We start from the raw sequence: 15,413 nt of genomic DNA, 5'->3' as shown, positions 1-15,413 counted from the left end.
GTGGCTAAAATAGGTTTTCAGACTTTTGCGTCTGATCTTTAGCTCTATAGAGCTTGCTTATTTGGCTATACATGAACCTGCAATGTTAGCATGTAGTGCCTTCCCCTGTATAAAAGGAAAACCCAGAGTGTTAGCGGAGGAAAAACTTAGTTCCACCAAATTGTCATAAGATCACACTTCATCAGATTATATTACGCTTGTGAGATATATTTCTTTCTGATGTTCAGATCAGGTGATTAAGACCACATTGCATGTAATTCCTAGTGATTGCATGATTATTTCGATGTGAATGGTTTTGAGGGTAGAGTAGCTGAGATAATAGCGTGAATCGTGTGTTGCAGGATATCATACAGTCAATGCCTCATGATGCTCACCCGATGGGTGTTCTTGTTAGTGCCATGAGCACTCTTTCTGTCTTTCATCCTGATGCCAATCCAGCTCTTAGTGTAAGTAAAATTCTGAAGTTCTCAACTTTTGTACCCTCCTTTCCCTCTCTGCTGTGGTGCTGTATTACACTGACACATTCTGCATATATGTGAGTCAGGGTGCAATATATTTGCTTGAGCAAAATCTTTTTTCGCTTTACATGTATTCCTTGCAGTGGGTGTTCTTGTTAGTGCTGTGAGTGCTCTTTTTATATTTCATCCTGATGCCAATCTAGCTCTTAGGATAAGCAAAATTTTCGAAGTTCCCAGATTTTGTGCCGTCCTTCTCCCCTTTATTATCGTGATACTGTATTTCACTGGGACATACTGCATGTACGCGAATCTGCAGGCAATATATTTGCTTTGAGCAAAATCTGTTTTTGCTTTAAATATGTTCGTTGCATTGGATGTTCCTTTACCTCATTTTGATTTGTTAGGATAACTTTTCTGTTGAATGTTTAGATAAAAGAATATGAAGCCATATCCCATAAACGAATGTTCATATTCAAATTCCATGTGATAGTTTAAGTTACTCCTCCTTGGCCCCTCCTGACAGTCCTTTTGTAATGACGGTATAGATCTGGCAGTTATAATGCTGAAGTAGTTTGGTAAAGAGAGTAAACGTTTCCGTTTGACAAAGTTGAACTCTTTAGTGATCCTTTTTGTCCTTCCTCTTCTTTTGGCTGACCACTTAGCTTCTTCATAAGTAAGAGACCGGAAACATTGTCTGTTTTTCCTGTCCAATATTTATCTATAGCTTAAATTGCTCCTGCTGGCATTTTTAGGATCCATCTTTATTGGACAAAGGGTGGAGGGGATTTGGTGTTGAAATCCTGAATTTGTCATTAAGAGGCTATGATTCTCAACTATTGGAGGACATATTGAATTGGTGCTACAAATACTTGTTCATCACTCAACTAAGGGTGATGGAGAACAGATTCACTCTGGTTCAGAACTTGCTCTAATTTTTCTGCATGAGTTGGACTTACCTTTAAGTAATCTCTAGATAAATCCGGTTTGCACACTTTTTTTTGGTTTGGAGACCACTGATGGCTAGACATCAACCATTGGAATTACAATCTTCTATTTTATGACTCTACATGTGTGTTTATGTTAATGCAGGGTCAAGATATATACGATTCGAAACAAGTGAGGGATAAGCAAATAGTTCGCATCCTTGGAAAGGTTAATTCTATTTGCTTTTTCCTTAAGTTTGTCTTGATTGCTAAAACTGCTGAATAGTTGAATCATGAACTCCGGGTCATCGTAATGTGTGTGTTTTGGCTGTTGTTTATATTGTTGCACTAATCTATCCTATTAACTGAATTTTGGCAGGCACCTGTAATTGCTGCAGCTGCGTACTTGAGGATGGCTGGAAGACCGCCTGTTCTTCCATCCAACAACCTTCCTTATGCAGAAAACTTCTTGTACATGCTAGATTCATTGTAAGTTATATTACTTGACTTTTCTCGCTCTGATATCAAGTTCCAGCTGGAAAAATATACTAAATGATGCCTAAATTGGATAAAAGCAATTGTTGTTTTTCTCTGACCCAGTGAAACAGTATGACCGTAGTGTTCCATGGCATTCTTGTTTATTGATGTAAGATCTAGCTGCATTAACAATTTGTTCCATGAACATATACAGAGGTAATAGGTCTTACAAACCCAATCCTCGACTTGCTCGTGTAGTGGACATTCTCTTCATATTACATGCGGAGCATGAAATGAATTGCTCAACAGCAGCTGCTCGTCATCTTGCATCAAGGTAGGCATTTTCTTGCAGTATCAAAAAGCCTATATGTTTTATCCTACTGATACCCCAATGTTTGTGCAGCGGTGTTGATGTGTACACAGCTATAGCTGGAGCGGTTGGTGCTTTGTATGGTCCCCTTCATGGCGGCGCAAATGAGGTACAAATTTGATGTACTAAATGATGAAATCTTTCTACATTAGCTTTCAAATATAGTGAGTGCACTCTCCTCCTCACCAAACAATTGTTGTTAGTAACATTATAGCTGATCATGCTGTTATTGAATGGTTTATAGGCCGTGCTGAAGATGCTCAGCGAGATTGGAAGTATTGACAATATTCCAGAGTTCATTGAGGGCGTGAAAAACAGGTACATTTTCTGTTAAATCATTTTTAACATAAAGAAAATTGTCTATTCATATTTAACCATTTCTACTGCTTTTCACTTTTCCTTTTCAAATTCCCCTCTAGGAAGCGCAAGATGTCTGGTTTTGGGCACCGTGTCTACAAAAATTATGATCCCAGAGCAAAAGTGATTAAGAAACTAGCAGAAGAAGTATTTTCGATTGTTGGACGGGATCCTTTAATTGAGGTGAGCTTTACTCGTCTCTGTGTGGATATCATGCTTTCAAAAGTTCAATCCACTATTTCTTCGCATCTAATCATTTTTAAGCAGTTGAATAATATGTAGTATATATGCTTAATGTCGCTGAACATTATAATTCCAGAAGTATTTATCCTGTACTATGTTTGAGGCATCTCCTTATTTCTTTTAAATGAAATTGCCCCACTTTCCATGCTTGTAGATCCTCAAAATTTAGTTTTATGTACCTCGCATTATCTTGAAACTGTAGTGAGATTAGTTCTTCAAGCTATGCTTCACTTGCTTGATCTTTTGGTCCTTCAAAACAAAAGCTTCGAAGGGAAACCTTGGAGTGACTGATGAAGTTGTTGGCATTTAACTTGGAGGTCATGGGTTCAAGCCGTGCAAACAGCCTCTTGCAGAAATGTAGGGTAAGGTTGCGTACAATGAACCCTTGTTGTTCGGTCCTTCCCCGGACCCCGCGCATAGCGGAAGCTTTAGTGCATCGGGCTGGCTTTCTTTTTTTTTTTTAGGGGGGGAAACAAAAGAACTCAAGTCTTCGGACCATTCTCAGTAGAACATGTAGTATGCAGTACAAATCAATAGGTTCTATATTCTCTCAAGCAGAAAGCACTTGATGCAGTTTGCAAGTTCTCTCATGTTGTCTTCAGGTTGCTATTGCTCTGGAAAAAGCTGCACTCTCAGATAAATACTTTGTAGAAAGGAAGTTGTACCCGAATGTCGATTTCTACTCTGGTTTAATCTACAGGTAAGCATTCTTTTACATAACTAAGTCGGAATAATCTAGACTCTAATACATTGTTGTGTAACAGGGCAATAGGATTTCCCACGGAGTTCTTTCCCGTTTTATTTGCAATCCCTCGCATGGCTGGCTACTTATCACATTGGCGCGAGTCCCTGGACGATCCTGATACCAAGATAATGAGACCAGCACAGGTAACATAATCTCTTTTGCCTTCGTAATTGTTCCAGGTTATTCTGTTTAGATGATATTAATTCATTCTCCCTCTTCAGGTGTATGCTGGTGTATGGTTGCGTCATTACATGCCCCTCAAAGATCGATCACTTTCAACCGAGACGGATAAGTTCGGTCAGGTATCAGTCTCCAATGCCACTAGGCGAAGGTTAGCTGGTTCAGGGGACTAGACTAGTTCATACATCATACTTTACATTGTCAGAATTTTGTAGAAAAATAAAAACATCAAGCTCCTGTTTAGGTTTTCACCATGATGGAGAACGACCCTTTTTTAGTCTTTTAACTTAATATGTAGTAATGTGCTAATGGGTTTGAGGGCTGACTAGCTCAATAAGTAGGTAGCTTTCCCAAGAAGTTTAGAGATCATTCAAAAATTCTGAGAGACTTGGAATAAATTATTTTCCTTAATGTTAGTTTCAAAAGGAGTGTAGAGATTCTGAATAAATTATGTTCATACTAGTTTGAGAAAATAAATTAGAGATCCTTCGAAAATTTAATGAGAATTCTGAATAAATTTTGTTCATACTAGTTTGAGAACATTATACATTAGGATTTTTGATTGATCAATCGCCATCTTGTCGTAGCAAACACGCTGAATTAGCGTAGTTTTAGTTCTGCTTTCTACTCAAAGAGGCCACGAGAAGGCTTACCCTTAAGGGCGTGTCCACGGACGGAAATGTTTTGCATGGAAAATATCTTCTAAGAGATATTTTTTTGTGTTTGATACCATAAAAAATATTATTCTAAAATTATTTGTATATATATACAAAAAATATAATAATGAGATGGGGTAGAGGTAGGAGTGGGTGGGGTGGGTGAGGTGGAGGGCATTTGGTGGTGGGATGAATGGTTACTAGAGAGGTATGAAACAATGTTACTTGTTTTTCTTACTTTTATTTAGAAAGATGCATTTTATTTAAAGGAGTTTTTTTTTTTTTTCCAAAAATGTTAAGCAGAACAAATGAACATGAGAAAATGAATGTTGTCCTTCATACCAAACATCCTTACATAGAAAAGAAAAGAAAAGAAAAAAAAAAGGAGGTACTTGCGGGTTGCGGCTTAGACATCCCCTAGCAGATTGATATCAAAACGAGTACAAGATTTATGCGAGTCGGGGGAAGCCTACGCCAAGTTGTAAAGAATCTAATCGCTTACTTTGCGGTTGTATTAAATTGTGGGTAGAAGTTCGATGCCAATCTAGCGCATATCGTATTTACAGAAATTAATTAATATTTTAATGAACTCAATTATTTATTTATTTAGTATAAATAAAATATTGATTTGAGATCGTTGTATGAGCTCAAGAACGTCAACTGCGGGATCCATCTTTGCGGAAATTAGTTTGACAATAGAGGTACACAGAGAACAGAAACTTATGTTCACATGGTGATGTCTTGAAAGGCATAAGTGGATGTCCCTTTAGGACCAACACCAGGAAGCAGGCGTGGGAGATTACTGTCTTGTGCCTGGACTCCTGTAATTTTTTACAAATCATGGGTGAAGTTTCCTACTGTTTTGTCAATGATCAAAGTAAATCATCGATCTCATACTTAAAACTTTGAGAAGCTTTGCTACTGTCTGGATGAAATACAAATTAAAATTGTTGTTAATTCATGTTCCTCCCATTGAGAAGATGATCTTGTTTTTATCATTCATAAAACTATTCTTACACACACTAAAATAATATTAGATGAATTTTAATTTAATCCAACTTTTTAAGCTTCACATAAAAATTGTGGGCACTAATATGAGATGATGGAACCTCTTGGAACGTGGAACTAGTCATCACCCAATCCTTTATATTTGCATCAGTCGCAATAACAAGTCTTAATTCATATAAATCAATTCAAGTTTAACTATGTCACTATCATACATCATAAATAACGCAATAACAAGTCTTAATTCATATAAATCAATTCAAGTTTAACTATGTCACTATCATACATCATAAATAACTTTATGTTGTTGCGAGTCTATCACAATTCTCCAACATCATTTACGTTTGAAATCGATAATGTCAGCAAATCCACACTGTCACATAGGCGGAGTTTGTTAAATTGTGTATTTCAAATCTTAGTGTTGATACCATCAATGAAAAACTAAAAATTATTATAAATATTTTACCTTCGTTGTTTAAAGAGTTGGTATACAATAAAATCATAAAATAAATTTTAAATGAAATCATAAATGTAATCGGACTTTGAAATGATTAAATGATTAGATGATAAGCCTTTTTGGAATTATTAACATGGTATGCAAAACATGTATTATGTTTTGCCTGTGTTAGACATAAAGACGTTTTGATAGAATTAGTAGTTTATAATTAAAATTTAATAAGAGCTCTTAAATACGTAGACATAAGAGGTCTTAAATATATAGACATATAAGGCTTTAAATGTATACACATAACAGGCCTTAAATATATATACATAAAAGACCTTAAATATATATACATGAGCATCGAAACCCATAATTATGTATCACAATTTATTAATATGAAACATTTTCTTTACCAAATGAAATCCCTTAGTATATGAAAGTGTGAAAAAGTGTATTTTTTATTGTCGAATAAGAATCATTTGTATCTTAATGCATTTATTTAATTTACTCAGAACTATTAGGGTGGGATTCAATTTTTGGGAAATATAAGTTGGAGCAATAACAAGAATATAACTAGTAGAACATCTTTCATAATCTTTAGTAATCATGTATTGTTAAAAGACAAAGTCTTTAATATTATTATTTATAGAAGAAGATTAGTTATTCTAGTTAATAGGATGTTTGTCATTTATTTGCAAATATGCTATTTTGGATGTTGTTTTAAAAATTTTATTTATTAATATGAAAATTATAATTATTTAATTCGAAGTTCTAAAATATAATGTTAAAGAGTATATAGTTTTACATCTTCAATATTGTTTTAAGTGAAAATCATAAAATTTATATTAAAATTTCTTGAGCGTAAAGCAATGCTTGATTATATTCGCTTTTAAACCACTCGTGAATTGAGTATGTAGACAAGATGGTCGGTCAATCTTCATTAGATGAATTTGTTTACTTTCTTTAATAAGTAATCATATGTAATTTATTCATTTTTCTTTTTAACGAAATTTAAGATTTTAATAAAGATAATATTGACGTAGAGCTTCAATTCGGTCTTAGGTACCCTCATCTTTTTTGCTTTTTCTTTGTTTTACTTTCTTTTGTTGTCAAAGTACTAATTTTCTTTAATCTCTTTTTAATTCTCTAACATGATGTTCTAAGCAATTGATTTGGTTAGAAGATAGTGGTCATTTCTTTATGATGGTGTATAATTGTTGGGGCTATTTATATTTGATGACGGTCATTTCTAATTAATGGTATGTTTCTAATCTTGTTAAGTGTACAATTGGTGTTGCTTAATTTAGAGTTGGTCTTATAAGTGGTGTTCTTATTATTTTATTATTTGAGCGAGTTTATTTAAGACATCAGTGATTAATTTTTAACATCATAAACTATACTCGATATGATGCAAATTTGGCTTGTATACAATCTATTCCGGAGTTATATGTTTTGAGAAATTAATGAAAAATCAATTTTTCTTCTACTTTGGTTATAGTTTAGCTGCAAATTGCAATGTTGGGCATAAATTATAATGTTGTTGTTTACAATTTTTGGAAATCAAATTGTCGATGACAAGTACTGTTATAGTATCGGAATGTTGGCAAGTTGCTACATATGCTACAGGATTTATTTAGTGTATGTTCACTTCTAAGATAATAGTAATATGAATTAGTGATTTTCTTTGAAGTTTGTCCTAGTTGGATTATGAATTTTAGTGTATATACAATTATGTTAATATTAAGATATTATTTAAAGTAGTTCATCTTAGAGTATTGTGGTCATTCTATTAAAAGTATGCAATTTTTACACTAACTGAAGTTTTGCTCTATTAAAAGTGTACGGTTTTAACTAACATTGTAGATAATGCGATGGACGAATCTAGGAGGGAGCCAGAGTGTTCATCTGAATTCCTTTTGGCAAAAAATTACAAAATTACATTATAAGGTATTTCTTTCTTTTTAAAAATGTAAATATATAGATTTTGAATTTCCTCAACACGAAGGCTCGATGGTGGCTTAGTGGTTTTGGAGGTTCAAAGTTTACCTTTAAGATTTCAAGTTCAAATCCTACGAAATGCACCCCGTTAGTGTAATGTCTGGATCTGCCACTGCCAACCACCTTTTAGCGGTACAAGCTCTTAGAAGATCGAGCTGAGAAACACACAATGTGAGTTCTATTACACAAGTATAACCTGTTTCTATGGAAGAGTCACTTCTATCTGAAATCAGGTTGAATTTCAAAACTAGATAAACAGAAGGATCGGTCTTTGAAGAGAAGGATTATAGTCTGCTGCTGCCATTGGACTGACAGTCTCCCATTTTCCAACAAATCCACGAGCACTATTCGCAGAATCATGGACTTGGAATAATGTAAAATATGATATACCAAGCACGCCAAACGTTTTATGTAAGTTACAGAATTGGCGCTTTGATGTTGCAGAAAAAACAGCACTCAAAACATTTTCTTGCAACAGGCAACTTTGATACATAAAATGCCAGTCTGGAATCTCTCTTACCGGCTTGTATATTTGGATCTTGAGGACGAAGTCATGGAGGAAAAACCACCACTTGGCTTCCTTATTGAAGGAACTTGGCTGGGAATAATTGGAAAAACAAAACGAAGATTAGAGAAGAATAAAATGGATTATGGTAAAGTATAAACAACTACAAGTATGTCTTTACCTACGACTTCTTTGCACAGACTTATTCTTCATAGCAGCTAAATTCTTCACTTCTCGACTGTAAGACAAAGCAAAAGAGAGAGAGTGATCTACTTGTATACAACAACAAAAAATACCTAGTGTAATACCACAAGTGGGGTTTGGGGAGGGCGGGGAGTGTAAGATGTACCTTACCCCTACCTTTCTGGGATAGAGAAGTTGTTTCTGATAGACCCTCGGCTCAAAAAAAGAAGTTATGCAAAGTCGGGTTGCAGGAAAAATATGAACCAAAACGACTATCAACCAAGCTTAAGTTAGCTCCGTAAGTTTGTCTTCTTTTTCTTAAAGAATAGGAGAGAGACTTTTATAGTGAAGGTCAACAAAATATCAATATTCAAAGCAAGTGATCTACTTGAATATAGAGGCTTTTTCAAAGCAAAGAAAATTGCCAAATCACAGAAGAAAATACACAAACAGCAGTTGATTTCTTTACTAGAACAAGAATTGGCGCTTAGATAATTATTGATATTACTTGAATATAGAGGCTTTTTCAAAGCAAAGAAAATTGCCAAATCACAGAAGAAAATACACAAACAGCAGTTGATTTATTTACTAGAACAAGAATTGGCGCTTAGATAATTATTGATATGAAGATTGTCGGGCATATCAAAAGGGTTGTGTTTGGGCGTGTTGAAATTATAAGAAATTTTGAAGTTCTTATTTACTTGAAAGGGTAATCTAGAAATAAATGAGTAACTTTTATTTTCATAATTAATCGATTTATATGATAAAAGATCATACCTATAACATTTTTTAAAATTATCTTTTTGGATTGATAATGAATAGAGTTCAGAATCATTTTCTTCTTTGTAATGAATTAATTGGTCTTTTTCATATGAATTACATTTGTTTAAGTTTCTATTTTTATTTTGAGCCATACAACTTTGATTAACCCTAGTTCTCCATTTTTTTGACACAATTTTCCAGTCAAACTGCATATACCAGGAATCTACTTTCGATGTAAGCCAATGAAGGTAGACACAGGTTTAAGAGCACAAATGCAAACACTGAGAAAGACCATCCAACATGGAGTGGGGAAGAGAGCATTTGCATGAATATAATAATGTCGGAGCCATGTAATTGTTCTAACAGAGGCCAAACTTACCTGTTGACAAACTCCATTTTAGCCTTCTTCATCAAGGGACTCTTTGTGTTGCCAATATTGCTACAATATCCACTACCTACAAGTTTACCACACAGGAACAAATAGAGAAGTAACCTTAGCACTGTAAGGTATCCCTTATGACAAGATACCACACATTCTAAAATCTAAATTAGCTTAACATATTTAGTTTGATAATGGAAAAGGTACCTAAAGAAAACCTGAATCATACCGTAAAAGTTTCTTTTATTGCTAGAAGGCGGAACCTTTGTGCAGACTTGAACTTGTCGGCTTTGCCGTTCTACACAGATAACAAAGATCCAATCATGATAATTCGATAACTTACAAGATATCTCCTTAAAAGAAAAAATAAACTAAACAGATTTCAAGAACTAGATAAAGTCGAACATGATTACTACTACAAAACCTGTCACCATAAAAGACCAAACTCAAATTTCTCAGCAGGATTAGTTTGGAACTCCCTAGCTGATACTGAATTCTGCAATAGACTCTTAACAGTAGAAACATAGTTCTTTTAGAGGTAACTGGAATATTTCGCAACAGCGAAATTAGTCTAGATCAGCATCTTAATCTATGACAGCTTATTATTGCCTCGACTAATCCAAATTAAAGAACAAAGAAACAGAAGTAAAGCACATACTGGCATTTTCATTTTGGTACAACTCCTTGATTCTTTGGAATGACCTTTGCTGAGTTTCCTCCACTTCCTTCGACTTTGCCTGCACATAAATTGATATACCCTATTGTAGATGTCGAACGATTTGGTAACCCCAATAAGAGAAAGATGCAATCCAATAATAAATGTAAATCATAATAAAGGAGTAAAATTTACAGAACGAGCCCAAAATATGATTTGATAAATCACCTCATACAACTTTTTCCATTTAAATGTTACTTTCTTTTGCTTCATTCTTTCGACCACCTGATTGAGGCTCTTATCACCAAACTCAATCTGGTAAAACCTCTTCCAAAGTCTATCAGTCACTTGACTGAGGTCTCTTCCCTGAAAGAAGAATTTGAACATTAAAAATGGACTTGGATACGTCACACTGCAAGAGGATAACTTAATCATGGAGTTTCTTACTTCTGTCGATTTCTCCACATGTTTCAATTGTTCAAGAGAACAATGAGGCAAAATGCGCCCTAATAGATCAATGTCTGTTTCACCAACATCTCCAAGGTATCTAACATTATCTACAGCTGTCTGAACACATAAATCTACCAGAGAAGGAACCATACGCCTCATTGTTATACGTCCTTTATGTCATGTCACGTGTTCCAATCTATTCTGATCAGCTCATACCTTCATAGTTGAATCAGCAGAAGAAGGAAAAGCCAGAAATCCAAATTTAGAAGCATTTACACTCTGCTTGGATAGTTGTTACGTCTTGTATTACTTCGCGCGCTTTATTGTATCGTACTATATTGTTTTAATGAATACAACGTTCAGATTGATTGTATCTGTTTACGCCCTTAATTAATGTCACACGTCAACAATTTGAAAGATAAGCTTACAAGAAAAGTAGCATACAGGGTAGAGCTACTATAAAAGGTAGGGTAAAAATAAAATAAGATTATTAAATAACAAAAAGAGACAAAATGAAGACTTTTTGTTGTTACCTTAAAATTTAAATAGCAATCAAAATAAATATTGTATTTAAACTAAAAACACAACTGTTATACAAAATGAAGACTTTTTGTCGTTACCTTAAAATTCAAATAGCAATCAAAACAACATTGTATTTAAACTAACAATATAGCTGTTACAAAAAATGAAGATTTTTGTCGTTACCTTAAAATTCAAATAGCAATCAAAATGACATTGTATTTAAACTAACAATATAGCCATTACAAAAAATGAAGACATTTTGTCGTTACCTTAAAATTCAAATAGCAATCAAAACTATATTGTATTTAAACTAACAATATAGAATTCAAATAACAATCAAAACGACATTGTATTTAAACTAACAGTATAGCCGTTACAAAAAATGAAGGCTTTTGCAGTTACCTTAAAATTTAAGTAACAATCAAAACAAACATTATATTTGAAGTAACAACACAGTACAATACAATAGATAACAACCATCCAAACAAGCCGTTAGTAGATGCAATACTAAACCAGATAAACAACAACTTCCTGTTGAATTCCCAAAAATACTCTTTCCAGTTTGCACAGATCCAGTTGAATTTCTCAATTTTTCACATTCTCCTTTATCCAAAGTTTCCAATAGATGCTTATGTATATTTCTTAGATCATACAAATCCAAAATTCAAATGACTGCTTTAAGAAAATACTAGTAGTTTCATAAACTTATACATAAACAGATGCTTTTATGCATCGATTAAGCACACAGAAATCGGCGAAACAATTACAAATCAACGAAAAATTACAATTAACGTATAAAATCCATTGAATTCCACAAGGAATAATCATTAAACTTCGTGTGTATTAATATATATATCGACCGGATGATCGGAATTATCACCGGAAATAGCAAAAAAAAGGGAATTGAACCATAATGATGAATATGATGATCATAATTATCACTGAAAATAGAAAAAAAGGACAATTGAGCCTCACCGGAACCTTACCGGCGTCTGATCGGAGCTGGAATTCGTCTGCCAGAATCCGATAACCGGAAAATCTGAAATCTAAAGTTGAGTTCTGATACGATTTAGGAATTGCTACTTATCGAAGGATTCATAGAAAACAAAGAAAAAATAAATAAAGTTTGATTGATGGAAGGAAGAGGAAGATGCCGAATAGAGATTTGTTGCATCTATCAGAAATAGTATTAAGCGTTGGAGCGCGTGGCTGTACTCGCTGTCGGCGTCAGGTAAATAATGGGCCTTCGAATTTGGACTAGAGAATAAGGGCCCGATTTAGAAAGTACTCTATTGGGGAAGATTTTTTTTTTTTTTTTTTTACATGTATAATGGAGTTTAATGACACAAGCGGCATAACTTTGACATCCTTCCATAAATAGCATATGTGTAAAATTCTACATCACTCACTCTTATCTCTGTTCATTTTTGTGTATGTTATTAAAAATAGATGTTTAACTTTGACATCCTTCCATAAATAGCATGTGTTAAAATTTCTATATTACTCGCTTTTATCTCTGTAGCATGTGTTACAATTTCTACATCATTTCCTTTTATCACTGTTCATAGTTTTGTGTGAGATGTTTAGCAATATTTATTTAGTTTAGAAAAGCGTTAATACAACAAAACCTTTCTAAACTTGTCCTCCTAACTCACTTTAGCACTTAAATTTTACGAATAATTATTTACTCCTTTAACATCTTTCAACTAAATTATTTTCACACCTCAAAATGAAGCCCACTCTCACAATGGAGAGTGGGTTACACACGCGCCATGTCAGTGCCAAATCAGTGTCACATCAGTGCCAGGTCATTGCCACATAAAAAATTAGACTTTTTTAAAAAAAAATCGCACATACATACTATTTTTATGTATTTTGTTTTAAAAAGCAAAAAACATATATTTACTATATATATATATATATATTAAAATAATACATATATATATATTTTATTTAAATAATATATATTTCATATAATTATTTTTATATATTTTTATTCCTTGATTATATATATATATTTAAATATATATAAAATAAATAATATATATATATATATATATATATATATATATATATATTAAAATAGTACATACTCTCTGTGTAATATATTCAAGATATAAATAAGGAAGCAGTTACTTGTTTGCTACTATTTCCGTTGGGTTCCCGGAAAATCAGGTACCTATCTTTTTATTTATTATAGTTATTCAAACAAAACTTCTACCATAATCTGGCCGTGACTATGTCCGGCTGAACAGTATCTTATATCTATGCTGAAGATCTAACTTCGCTGACATGTTAACTATGAAAGCTCCAGACTCTATCAAAATATGAAAGAATCTTTTTAATTTCTTAACTTGGTTCCAAAATGGAGGTACAGTCGAGTTCAATAGACTTATGTTAACCTTGTCTCTGTGACACCGTCTAGTAAGTTGTACTTCTCTAGCCCGTATTGATGATGAGAAAAGGGCGAATTTCCGCACAATTAGAACTTCTAGACACAAAGGTTCAACATAAGGTTATTAAATCTCTGACAGGCCCCATGTTTGGGTAAAAGAATCGTCCATACAGTCATAAAATTACTTAAGATTCTTTTCTATTTCGGTTGGTGCTTTGGTTCGGTCTTCCGACTTTGGCTTAATCCGATATTATTATATGGTCTGGTAGGCTGAGTGGCATACCCCAGCCTAAGAGATCCTGTAAATGGTATCAGAGCATGACCAGAAGCAGAATTTATTATATGAGTGGTTTTTTCAAAATATTTAGTTGGGATTAATCCTTCTTGGATACAACTAACATCAGCACCACTATCAATCATAGCTATATTAGTAACCGAAAATTCTTTATTTATCAAAATAGTGCAGTTTATATACCACTTATGAGCCGTAACAATTTGCATCATTCCCAAGAAATAATCTTTCTTCAAATCTTCCGCTGGACTGAATTTAACAACTTCAGAATTTTCAGAGTTTTCAAAATCTTTTTCTTTTCCTTTTGAAACGAAAGATACTTCGGGAATATCAATAATCTTTTCTTCAATTTTTAAAATCCTATGATCTGAAATCATCTGGTTTTGCTTTAGAGAAATAATTTCCCTTTTCAATTACTCAACTTCGATTTTTAAATCATGAAAGGTAGTATCTCTAGCAGGGGTTTTATTCAAAGCAAGACGTCTATTTACTTCAGCTAAGGAATAAGATAAGGGATGATTTTCAAAAGAGTTATCTTTTGAAGTACTAGGATTAGCAGAAGTTTTTTGAGTAGCAAACTTGAGGATTTTTTCACGCAGTTTGTCATCAGTGATTTCCTTTAATAATTCAAGGACATTTTCAGCAGGAAGAGTTTGAATATTTAAATCAATATCTTCGAATTGTGCTTGCAATTTATACATTGTTTCATCACAATTGCAGACATCATTATCACAATCATTACATTTATCATCCTGATCGAGCTCACTTTCGGAATTAGGTAATTCAAAATCATTTTCAGAAGTAGAATCAGATTCGGAAGCAGAGGAGTATAATAAATTGTAGACTTGGTCATGAACTTCTTCAGAAAGTCCTAAGGACTTGAGTTTTTGTAATTTGCAATTTGGAGCAATATGACCATACTGGTTACACTTATAGCATTTAATTTTTGCTAAATCTCATTTGGATCGGTTTTTGGTGAATCTTGTGGACTTACGGAAGGATTTTCTAGTCTCGCGTTCTTCCTTGCTTCTATGCCTGGAACGTTTATTTCTATAGGGTTTAGAAGTCTTAGAGTATTTTTGGGGTTTTCGTACAAAGGTTTTATCCATACCAAATTGCTCGCAAAAGTCTCCTAATTGGGATTTTTCTCTGAGTTTATCAAGCTTAATCTGTCTAGCTAATTTCAACTCATTACAGAGGGCTAGGCCTTCTTGAGTACAAGCTACAATAAGCTGACCATAAGTTTTTTCTGAATACTGGACTTCTCCATAAGATCCTCGAAGGGTTTTTCTAACTCTTTCAGCAAATAAGGGTGGAAGGCCATCAATGAATTTAGCTTTCCAATGGTCATACTTACTTTCGGGTAAATCCATAACCCTACTAAGAAAGGTGTCTTTATACCATCTAAATTCTCCT

General features: G+C 33.6%; 2 protein-coding genes across 7 annotated transcripts in view; one reads left to right on the top strand and one right to left on the bottom strand.

Annotated features, from left to right (window-relative positions):
* LOC107878469 (citrate synthase 2, peroxisomal) overlaps positions 1 to 4,259 on the top strand; it is a gene marked incomplete in the record, with an annotated part of 17,780 nt that extends 13,521 nt beyond the window's left edge. The window contains 10 exon segments of the mRNA XM_047415462.1: positions 342 to 446; positions 1,548 to 1,610; positions 1,761 to 1,870; positions 2,073 to 2,192; positions 2,262 to 2,337; positions 2,473 to 2,546; positions 2,648 to 2,768; positions 3,431 to 3,528; positions 3,593 to 3,716; positions 3,795 to 4,259. Coding sequence (XP_047271418.1) covers positions 342 to 446; positions 1,548 to 1,610; positions 1,761 to 1,870; positions 2,073 to 2,192; positions 2,262 to 2,337; positions 2,473 to 2,546; positions 2,648 to 2,768; positions 3,431 to 3,528; positions 3,593 to 3,716; positions 3,795 to 3,926 — 1,023 coding nt within the window.
* Positions 4,260 to 7,942: 3,683 nt separating this feature from the next.
* Positions 7,943 to 12,579, bottom strand: LOC107878468 (transcription elongation factor B polypeptide 3). Of its 6 annotated transcripts, none has more exons than XM_047415457.1 (8): positions 12,297 to 12,579; positions 10,786 to 11,004; positions 10,567 to 10,704; positions 10,342 to 10,420; positions 9,913 to 9,981; positions 9,684 to 9,759; positions 8,541 to 8,597; positions 7,943 to 8,452 (listed from the first exon to the last, which is right to left on the bottom strand). In XM_047415457.1, exons 2-8 carry the CDS (start codon positions 10,945 to 10,947, stop codon positions 8,371 to 8,373), a joined length of 663 nt encoding a protein of 220 aa, XP_047271413.1. In that variant the 5' UTR covers positions 10,948 to 11,004; positions 12,297 to 12,579; the 3' UTR covers positions 7,943 to 8,370. The 6 variants fall into 6 exon arrangements, with proteins under 6 accessions (XP_047271413.1, XP_047271415.1, XP_047271414.1 ...); XM_047415459.1 differs by having other exon boundaries at positions 10,786 to 11,162; positions 12,286 to 12,489; XM_047415458.1 differs by having other exon boundaries at positions 10,786 to 11,121; positions 12,286 to 12,489.
* Between the last annotated feature and the right edge of the window lie 2,834 nt (positions 12,580 to 15,413).

This window comes from Capsicum annuum, chromosome 7 (assembly GCF_002878395.1).
Source record: "Capsicum annuum cultivar UCD-10X-F1 chromosome 7, UCD10Xv1.1, whole genome shotgun sequence".
Classification (NCBI taxonomy): domain Eukaryota; kingdom Viridiplantae; phylum Streptophyta; class Magnoliopsida; order Solanales; family Solanaceae; genus Capsicum; species Capsicum annuum.
Note: the sequence above shows the minus strand (reverse complement) of the source record. Positions and strands in the feature narration are given on the sequence as shown.

Coding starts and splice junctions, on each gene's coding strand:
- LOC107878468 (XM_047415457.1), bottom strand. CDS start 10,947: ATGAGGCGTATGGTTCCTTCTCTGGTAGATTTATGTGTTCAGACAGCT. Junction 10,705..10,785: donor ATGTGGAGAAATCGACAGAA/GTAAGAAACTCC, acceptor TTCTTCTTTCAG/GGAAGAGACCTCAGTCAAGT. Junction 9,760..9,912: donor CAATAAAAGAAACTTTTACG/GTATGATTCAGG, acceptor GTAAACTTGTAG/GTAGTGGATATTGTAGCAAT.